The sequence below is a fragment of the Phoenix dactylifera genome, chromosome 3, assembly GCF_051530095.1.
Source record: "Phoenix dactylifera cultivar Ajwa chromosome 3, Ajwa_hap1_PhDact_Kaust_v1.1, whole genome shotgun sequence".
In the NCBI taxonomy this organism is placed as follows: Eukaryota; Viridiplantae; Streptophyta; class Magnoliopsida; order Arecales; family Arecaceae; genus Phoenix; species Phoenix dactylifera.
The window spans coordinates 810950-822231 of NC_143192.1; the positions used below are offsets into that span (position 1 = coordinate 810950).

Sequence of the window (11282 nt, forward strand, 5' to 3'; positions counted from 1 at the left end):
ATGACGATTTCCGAACATGTGAGAAATGTTAGAGATCAAACATTGTGCATCTACCAGAGATTATTTTTTGCAAGGATTCATCACAACAGAATGTAAACGGGAGAATTTGGGTGTCCGTACCTGAAGTTGGGTCCTTAAGTATCATCATGGAGCATGATAATGCTTATACAAAAGTTACAAACTAGTGCTTGCAGTAGAGAAATTTCAGTCCAGCCATGTGACCTGCACCAGATTGTTGAACGTATGGCCGCCATAAAGTGAATGAAATGGCAACTGAGATTTTTTTCTCTTATGATGCAATCCATATGCACAAAGTGACACTTTCAGAATTCCTTTGATTCTTTAAGAACGGGTGACACCGGGAAGTCTTCTTGCAATCGAACACTAAATGCCACAATCATACAGCCATTTATGGTCCTCATGAGGATCGTAACTCGATATTATAATGAACCAGTAAACTACTTCGGGAGGTATAGAACATTGTCAGTTTTGATTTCGCATGAAATTGGTGTAAATAAAAATTGTACCTTCAAAGGTCCCACCGAGTTCCGATATACTGACATAAAAAGAATATGGCTCCGGCACAAGCCAGTCACCAGCTAACACATCAGTAGAAAGAGGCAATCAACTTTGGTTGGAGAATGGTATGTCAGGTTCTGAAAAGCAGTAGATAAGCTGTTAAATGCTGTTACTGTAAGTTGGTGATGGGTATGTTCCATCTTTCTCGAGTGATTTTCTTATCCTGCGGACCCACAACACAAAGCCAAGTACCACAAATCAACAGGAGCAAAGCGATAGAATATATGACTGTTCCAGTGGGAGCTCAAGCAAAGACAACACGTTACATAATTTTCGTTAACACCGTATATATTAACACATACTGGGCTTGTAGCAGCTGATGATTTTTCTGAATATGACACGAGCATTGGGAGCAGTGCAAAGACAACTGCATTCGCAAGGCAAAGTTATTCCCGGATCCAATATCAACAGTGTTGGTTTCTTCTCCAGAGCCGAAAGAAGAAAAAGCAAAGGGAAGGGGCAGGCCATCAAAGTGAACTACGTTTCAAGTTCATACAGCTCGGTTCAGCATGCACACTAGAATTTGTTGCACTTCCTGATGACTAACCACCTGACTCACTAGGAGGCTTCTCCTTGGGGTGCTTTGATGCATAATGGTCCACAAGCTGCTTATGGTTTGCCAGTTGCACCTGGAAATACCACTTGAGTTTAGGCACATGAAAAATTTAAAGAGGAACATAAAGGGCAAAAAGAAGGTAAGGCAGTAGAAGGGAGGGAGCACTGCATCTATATCCATTTATGAGGAGAACTGCAACTCGTCTGTCTAGTAACATGTTATCTGCCAATGCCAGAAAGTATAGGATGTATCTCAGATGCGTCAGCTCTTATCAAACATATTAAGAGTCTTGAGATTTTTTTGACCGAGTTATAATAATTAATGTACAAATGAAAGGATGCACAAATACATATACACATAAGTTGACCTTATGTTGTATGAGATGATTGCTTTAGCTATATAGCAAGAACCTTTTTTTTACCATTGCTGGATATAGAAACTTCTTAAAATATGGATACGATGGATATCTCAATAGAATTCTCAGTCATCCCTAGGATTCCTTTTCTTTCAAAAAGGTGGGTGATATCGCTAAGTATTTAAATAATGTCTATGCTAAAAGGTACAACCAAATAGGTATATAAAACAGGTGCATGTTCCCAACCCAAGAAATAATAAAATTTAAACAAAAATCACTTAATTGTATCTCATAGGTTAAATTCTATGTATTTGATTTTCATGGTGTCCCCCACCAAATGGCCAAGATATTCATGGGAATGGTAAATTAGTAATGTTTTACCCACTTAGTTTGCATTCAAGTGAGTTGGGCTTGAACAATTTTACATCAAGGAACCAACTTGTGGATGGACCTGGCCCAAAACTAAGAAAAGCAATTAAACTTTTAGTACCAACAGAAAATTAGCTAGCATCCTATGTATTAAAAGAGATAGTATAACACACTACTTATTCAAAACCAGCTTAAAGGGAAGTTCATGACACCATCCATAAAAATGATCTATAAACTAAAAAGTAACTAATAAGCACTGGAAATGGTGACTACGATGCAACCTGGCTACTAAGGCAGAAGAATAAAATCACTAGATCGACATGGTCAAAATGTATTCATGGGTTAAATCAATTCCTTGAGAGGTACCATGTTCCTAAATATGCGCATTATGATTGCTGCCTAAAAATAAATAGATAATGCTGATGCATCATGCAACATGATGTAAACTTGATGCATAAAGGAACTGATTCATAGATTACAGATAATATAAGTATAGTCACAAGTTAGTACGATCTCCAAAAATGTCCGCAAGTCACCTTTGCTTTTTTGAAGATGAAAATTTCAACCATTTGATATTCTGATGTTCATACATTATGTGAGTTTGGAAAAGTACTCTATTTAGGCTCAATTTCTTTCCTTCCCTAGCAGATCATTTGAAGAGAACTGCTGCGGCTGCATTAGCTCTTTGCCTGGCTACTTAATACCTATGGAAAGAGATGTATCGACTAACAAGAATTCTCCCAAACTCATCTATGAGAATATCCGCAGCAAACTCTAACTTGGACATCAGAGGAACCCAAACAACTCTCTTGAGTAGTCACCAACTAATATTTTCCTATAGAATAGCCTAGGAACGAATCAATAGGTCCAAAACCCTAGGGTAGCAATAATGCTTAACAATAATGTCTTCATGGTGGGTAACAAAAAGGGGCACAGAGACCTTTTCGCAACTCAACACTGCAATTCTTCTAGTATTTATCTCTCTTGTCCTTCTGAACAACATCAAGTTCCTCAAGAATTGGCTATTAAACATGATGCAGCTACCTCTTGAGGTCAAGCACATACATAGCCAAAACATCTTTTCACGGATGTCAATGCTTTTCTTGAAAGTCCTAATTCAACATAAGTAGACAACCAAAGTTCACCATACTGTCCCACACTGTCCGGTTCGAGGCATTCCGAACCGTACTGAGGGCGAACCAGAATGGTTTTGCCCCTTGGTTTGAAAAATCAAGGAAACTCGGTTCGCACTGGTACAGTGTAGGTTTGGGCTCCATGCCCCCCCCCCCCACCTTCAATAATTGAGAGAAAGGCACTAAGAATGCTTCCCGTGCCTTCTCAACCTCTCGCACATATTTTTTAAATCCAGAAAATTCCAACAAAAGCACCGGACAATTTCATGCCGAATTGAAGTTCAACTTAGGTAAAATGCCTCTCCCCCTTCTCATTTTAAGCTTTTTTCTTTTTGTTTAGAGACCAAACAATGGCAATAAAATGAAAAAATGAGGATCATGCTAAATTTTTCAATTTTGACATGATCTCATGATATGGATGACCTACACAATCCCACCAAAATCATGATTTTTCATTAAGTCTATAAAATTATAAATTAAAAATACATTTTTAAATTAAAAAATAAAAAATAAAATAATTGTCAAAAAATTTCTGTAAATTCAGCAGCATGATTAGGGGTATGCATGATATTCCATCAAAGTTTGAGATCAATTTATTTAAGTTTAGGCATGATCATGTACATGCACAAATTTGAATAAATATTTGAAAAATAAGTAGGGTTTTGTGTATTCTCGTGGGTTGAAAAAAAATATATGTAGCATTCTTAATAGAGTGCTACACAGATTCAAAGTCCAATTAATTTTATAAATATTTTATATTAAAAAAATATTTTAAAATAAAATATAAAAAAATATCTAAATAATAAAAGTATTATGAAAAATAGTATTATGTAGGGATAATTCAAAAGTACTTTTTGAAGTAGAAAACTAATTTTTTACATTACAGTAAAAATTCACTATTTTTTAAAAAATAATTAAATAATAATACTCTGAGAAAAGAAATATGCATAGTGTCTATGTTAGGTGCATAACGTTCACTACATCCTCAGATTGATAAAGAAAGTGACTGATCAGGTAGGAGAGCATAATGTCATGCAGATAGTCACTGAAAATGATCCACAATACAAAGCTGGCAGGGAGATCTTGATGGACAGGCAGCCGCATATATTCTAAACCCCATGTGCTGCACATTGCATTGATCTCATGTCGATAGACATCGGGAAGATTCACAAAGTGAAGCAAGTCATGGAGTCAGCCCAATCCATCACACAGTTCATCTACAACCGCATATGGATATTTACTTTGATGATGAAGTACACAAAAGATGACATCTTGAGATTAGTAGTCACACGGTTTGTAACAAACTAGATTGCACTCAATATCCTTATTGAGAATAAAGCAGGCCTACATCAAACGTTCGTCGATGACAAGTGGCAAGAGAGCATATACGCCCAAGCCAAAATTGAGAGAAGTCATATGGCGGGCTTGGTAACGAGCCAACAGTTTTGGCAGCAGGCTAATAAGATTGTGAAGGTTATCAAGCCATTATGGAGTGCTAAGCGCAATGGATAACAAGAGATACTGACAGATGGACTTCCTCTACCATATGATAATGGCTACCAAGGCCCAAATCAGATAGGCCGATCCAAGGCATGTGCAGGAGTATAATGCCATCATTGACCAGAGGTAGGATTAATTAACCAGAGGTAATATTATCAGATCAATAAGGAATTGCATTTAGCAGATAATTTCACTCATGTACCCGTTCATTATATACCGTTGTGTTCTGGGTACAGCTGTTATACCAAATCAATAGTAAACTATATTGATAGCCTACTATCTGAACCTGAGAGTCCAATAAATTGTCCTTAGGATAGGTATAGATGAGGAACTTTTGGTTGTTCTACACAATATTATTTATAAGATCGAGCCTGATCAGAGGGTCACTGCTCTATGTTTAAAAAAGGTGAGTTAACTTTGTCAATTTTGTCAACTCATGTAAATGATTGATGTCATATAGCATGTATGATGTATCTCTTCCACAGACAAAAATGTTTAGGAAGGGATCAACCAGCTTCGACAGCTTGGCAGCTGTAGCAAGCAAACAGAGAATGAGTCCATGTATTTTAAGATACGAACAACAACTATTATTTGGATGTTATACAATTAGTATTTAGTAGTGTCCAACATATAGTTTTCTTGAATGCTTTTATAGCTAAATGGAGGTTCCATTTTGACCTGTCATTCGAGAAACTAAGATGGTTGACAATCTGGAACCTCTCATAAACAACCTCCTTTAGTGTCCGTGAGCGCAACTGGTCTACCTTCACCCTCATCCACAGTAAACAGAGGAACTATCTCATGTAGAAGAGGTTGAATGATCTAGCGTATGAAGAGAAAGTCAAGTTGAAGTACAACAATCCACTTCATAACGACCTCATGCATGATGAAGAGGATCCGATGATTAGGTAGCTTGAGGGCCAGCAATAGAAGCCAAAGCTGGATAAGGCAAGATTGCCTTCTCGACCAGCTAGTTTCATAGTTAGAGAGGCTAGGATGGGCAAAATGACATATTCTGAACTCAGTTCTAGCTGATCATCCACATGAGGCAAGGGACAATCGATCGTCGCATGGCTCCATGTTGGAGACATCCTCATAGCAGTTCGATCAAGAGATGCTGAGGAGAGATCATCACGATACCTGTCTAGTCAAGGTAGATGGTCCACTCGATCCTCCCAACAGAGTCAAGGCTACAAGGTAACTGTTTAGACCAGCAAGAAAATCAAAGAAAAGGTGGTTGCGTCTTCTTAGGAAATTCTCGAGGAATCCATTCACTCTAATTTAGAGACTAGATCATCATGTGATACTAGCAATGACAATTCATCTGGCGATCGGGAAGATAGTGAGGCACAGGGCATCATAGTTTATGACTCAACCCCAAGATAGTCGTCGATTCACCGATGAGTCCCAATTTACTTATGCCACACAAGATAGAGACCACGGTGCACGACCTGATAAAACCCACGAGGACACCATTGCATACAAGAGACAGGCTCCTCATGATTGTTTGAAAGGTGATGCCACTGCAGTAGATAACATTGCACATGAATCCCTAGATGTATCTGATTCCAGCAGCATATCGAACCCTATTCCATACCGACAACCTATGACCCGTATACTTGAGACATCGTACTCAAGCAACTACTATACTTCACAACCTCAACCATCTTTCGGATTGAAATTTGTTATAGACATCTTTGGATGGCCAGCTTAGTTTCAGAGTTGCATGACTCCTCCCAGAGCAGTTATCCAATGGACTACAAAAAGATCATGGAGGCTTATCGCAACATAGATCTCTTGGAGTATTAGTTTGACACTCCTCCAGAAAACTATTACGATCCCAACGTCTCCTAGTCATATTGACATTCCACCAGATTTTAAACATCAGTATGTATTTTATACTTTAAATACATTAAAATCGATTCAATTTGTTGTATGGTATGTGTTTTTACTTAAAAATACATTGGTTGGATAGATCCCAATTCTATTTCATGATAAAAGACAAAGAAACAAGATTAAAATGACATATTCGACAACAAACCAACAAAAAATCTTAACTACAAAATTCAAAAAAAAATGAGAAAAGAAAAAAAAATAATCAAAATTCCATATCACTCAACCGACAGATACATCAAGGTGTACCAAGTATTAATACCATACCAAACCAATACCATAGCATACCTCCTACCAACTTGTACAAGTTTCGATACTAGTACAACGGACCTCGTAGACAACAAACATTATAAAAGGTAGTTGGCATAGTCAAAATTTAGGTCAAAGGCCGTCACTAAAACCCCATCGACCCTGACCTAATTCAGATTCATAGGCCTACATGCCAGGCAAGAGTCCAAAGATAAACCAATAGAACTTTTTGGTCTAGCTTGGTTCCAATGAAATTATACCCAACTTAATCATGCAACATGTGTATGCAATGGTTTCACTCCCGGTACAGTGGTCCATCGTGGTCTTGGATGAGGTCAATACAATATTGAGATCAAGGAATGCCGTACCGGTCCGTACCGGCCGGTACGTACCGGTCCGTACCGGCCGGTACGTACCGGTCCGTACCGGCCGGTACGTACCGGTCCGTACCGGCCGGTACGTACCGGTCCGGTCCCTGACCGGTACCGGACACAGATGAAAACCGGTATTTCCGGTTTTCTTCTGTGAACCGGCCGGTACGGTACCGGTATTTCCGGTTTTCTTCTGTGAACCGGCCGGTACGGAGACCGTACCGGCCGGTACCGCTTGGTACCGGCCTCGTACCGGTGCGAACCGGCCGGTTCGCACCGGTACGGTGTTTTTTTTGGGAGGGGGGGAACCACAGCGCCTCGCTGTGGTTTTTTTTTTTTTTTTGATGGGAAAGAAAGTGGTCCGGACCGGTACCGTACCGGTCCGGCCGGCCACCGGTACGCCGATCCGGACCGGTACGGCGGACCTTGATTGAGATGATACCAAGATGGACCGGAACAATAATTAAAAAAAGAACAAAGAGAATATATATATATATATATATATATATATATATATATATATATATATATATATATATATATATATATATATATATATGGGGATTGATAACCTACTCTCTGTTATGGTAGGTTATCAATCTACCCATTTTTCATTGGATAAAAAATACCCTTATTTTTTGTAACTTTTAAGGGTGCTTTATGTCTTTTTACAATCTCACATTAACTCACCCTCTCAACCCCCAATTAATGCTCTCTCCCTCTCTCTCTCTCCGGTGTGTGTGTGTGTGTACGCATGTATGTACATACATACGTATGCATGTATGTATATGTATGTATGTATGTATGTATATGTATGTATGTATATCTATGTATGTATGTATGTGTGTGTGTATGTATGTGTGTATGTATGTGTATGTATGTATGTATGTGTATGTATGTATGTGTGTGTGTATGTATGTATGTGTATGTATATGTATATGTATGAGAGAGAGAGAGAGAGAGGGAGAGAGCATTAATTGGAGGGGTTAAGAGGGTGAGTACATGTGAGATTGTAAAAAGACATAAAGTACCCTTAAAAGTTATAAAAAGTAAGGGTATTTTTTGTCTAATGAAAAATGGGTAGATTGATAACCTACCATAACAGAGAGTAGGTTATCAATCCTCTATATATATATATATATATATATTAAAAAGTTGGTGTCATTGAGTGCCAATCCACCCTAAGATCTAGGACATAATGGTTTGCTCAGGAGAGACGCTAGATCTCAAATGCACTACAAGACATGATTTCTCTCTAACCCAGTACAGTCTACCACGATGAAGTAGGATAAACAAGATCCTTAATCCTTGTGCACGTGGTTTATTTTTATGCACTCAGCCCAACATGGTCCTATTCTATACGGATAATTTACCCAATATATCATTTATACATTTACTCCTATAGCATTCATATTTCTTATTAATTTTATTAATTATATTTGGAAGTGTTATGATAAATTATTTTAACTACATGAAGTGGAATTTAGCTCACCAAATATCATTGCTCATTGGCAACCAAACCCAGAACCAACAGCAATAAATATCTAGTCCTATCTTGTAGGTGAATATGGGCCTTCATAGACTTGAATCGGCCCACAGACCCGATAATTCTGATGAATTATATCATTCCCAAACTCGGGTCTAACCTAATTTTTATATCATAGGACTCGTTTGGCTCATGGGAAAAGGAGGGAGGAAGTGTGGTCAGCAGCAAAAAAAAAAAATTTGCTCATGTTTGGTTGGAGATTTCAAAGAAGCAAGATAGGAAAGTAGCTTTTCCATGAGAATAACTTTTCCATATTTTATTAAAAAAAACCACATGGACATGGGAAAGCCACTTTCACACAGGCTGGAAATTGTGATAATTTTTTTCCAAAAATACCCTTAAGACATCATACTAAAATGGATCAAACTTGGTCTCTTCAAATAGTTTGGAATGTGTGCAGCCACCTTACATGACTAACTCTGCTTCAAACTTAAAATGCTTTGTTGCCAATGATTATTTCAAAAATAATTCGCATGATGTTATGAGAAGGGATGGTTATGAAGCTATTGACAATGATCTATCTCCTAATTCAAGCATTCCTAGTTTGCAAACCAAGTTAGGCAGTGAAGCTCCAGTAGAGACATCCATGTCACAACTCTCAACATTCTGTTGATACTACTGATATTGGTGTTCCAAATATTGTAAGTAAGAATATTGTATCTAATTCTAAGGGCATAACAAATATTTTATACCACTTTTTTAGAAAAGCAAATGCTCAACCAAACATAAATCACTCTAGAAAGTGTGCCTCCTATGCCACTTTCCCATGGTTAACCAAACATGCAAAAACGACTTTCCTAAGTATCACACACCTGGGCATCAGCTTTCCAATATTGCAAGTGAACATGTTCAAACATAAAAGTGATGACCACTACTGACGGTCCTCGGTAGATATGAATGTTCTACCAATCAACATGAGATCTATGGCATGCCAACTGCCGTTAAATAATGTAGATGACTGCATTGCAGGTAATTATCATTCAAATATCATTACAAGCACCAAAGAACATGTAAAATCCCTTAATAGTCAACACTAACGCCACCAACAAAGGATCTTCCCAAAAAAATAAAAAACAAGGGGATGGGAACAGGTTCAAATTCTAAGCACGGGAAATGATGCAATAGTTCATCTTTTCTTGGTTGTTTTAAGGCCAATGATGTCATGCTACACTTACATAGGATTTTCAAGGACCGATCATCAAACAGTGAAGAAAAAAACTGTAGAGAATCCAGTCCCATAGGTATTCATAAATTGACAGTTTTAACGGGAATGCAGGTAATCTCTCAATCAAATGATGAAACTTTAGGCAACCAATGATTCATCCAACTGATCATCTTCTTCCTCTTTTTCCCTCCCTTTTTCAAAAGACCATACAACACGAACACTGATCCATCATCATTACACGATCTATTAGGAAAACCCAAAAAACAAAAAAATCATGATACTCAATGAAATGGGTAGCTTTTGCCTCCCTTACAATCAGAAAAACAGAAACAAGAAATTGTGATAGTAAAAGTAAAAAAAAAAAAAAATCAGAACAGGCACATGAACCATAAAGCTAGAACAGATGCACAATACAAACCAGAAAATGGTTCGATTTAGATATGCTGTGTTTGCTGAATTATAGATTTTCCCAGTGCGCCACCATGAAGTGTCTAATTAAAGAAAAGGTTACATGCCTATCATGTAAACAAACAGGTATTTCCGCATGAAGAGATCCATCATATAATCACAAAAAGATTTTATCTCGATGCTCTTCTATTTCTGCTCATTCAAAAAATGTAATCTAATGGATAATCATCAATTTCAGTTTTTGAACGAGGACTAAATTCCCATGGACACGAATTCAGAGCTAGGGTTTAGAGGGATAGGGTTGGGGACAATAAAACGCATCAAGATTCGATCTTGGCTCGCTCGCTTTTTCTACTGAACCATGGATTTCATCTAATGGGATATCATAACCCAGGGCATGGATTTCTAAAGTTAGAACTGACATATTACATAAAAACACATTAAGATTCGATTTTGATGTGCTATTTTCGCTGAATCATGGATCTAACGTAATGGTTACTCACAATTTAAGTTTCCGAACGAGGATTAATTCCCATGGGGGCGAATTCAGAGCTAGGGTTTGGATGGATATAGAGCTAGATACCTTGCAGATGGGGCAGCCAACTTTGAGGCCGACGGCCCTGGCCTCGAGCTGGGAGCCCTTGGACTTCTGATTCCTCTCCGCATTCTTCCTCTGCGCCTCGATCTTCTGCTTCCCCCGCGTCATCTTTGCCTTCGGAACCCTGCCTCACCCTTTCCTCGTCCTCTTCTCTCCCTCCTATATTCCTCTCCCTGGGATATCACACCGGAACCTTTGACCAAACAACGGCGTTTTCCCGTGGTTTCCATTTTATTATATACACACTCCTCTTTTCGGAAAGCGGGTCACACTTCTGTTTTTCTGGTAGAACATGGATATCGCTCGTCCTAGAACGCAGATGGGTCGGATTAACTCATCCGATCCAACTCGATCTGACTCAATTTAAACTACCTACAGAGCCATCAAATTGGACACGTTCTATTTTCAAAGCTAGATCTAAATTTTCTGAATTCAGATCCAACTCAATCTAATTTATTTAAAATTTGAATAATTTTAAATTTCCAACTTGACTATCCAACTCACTAAACCATTTAAGCTTTTAGAGTTAGAAAAGATGAAAATTAAAAATGTATAAGTAA

At 38.1% G+C, this 11282-nt stretch overlaps 1 protein-coding gene across 1 annotated transcript; it reads right to left on the reverse strand.

Annotated features, from left to right (window-relative positions):
* Positions 1 to 768: 768 nt before the first annotated feature.
* On the reverse strand, positions 769 to 10952 carry LOC148714180 (uncharacterized). Its single transcript, XM_088717339.2, has 2 exons — positions 10708 to 10952; positions 769 to 1208 (listed from the first exon to the last, which is right to left on the reverse strand). The coding sequence occupies exons 1-2, from the start codon at positions 10828 to 10830 to the stop codon at positions 1122 to 1124; spliced, it is 210 nt and encodes a 69-aa protein (XP_088573465.1). The 5' UTR covers positions 10831 to 10952; the 3' UTR covers positions 769 to 1121.
* Positions 10953 to 11282: the final 330 nt, after the last annotated feature.

Excerpts from the sequence above, each read along its gene's own strand:
- LOC148714180 (XM_088717339.2), bottom strand. The coding sequence starts at position 10,830 with ATGACGCGGGGGAAGCAGAAGATCGAGGCGCAGAGGAAGAATGCGGAG. Across the intron at positions 1,209-10,707 it reads TTGGCTGCCCCATCTGCAAG|GTGCAACTGGCAAACCATAA; the intron begins GTATCTAGCTCT and ends TGGTATTTCCAG.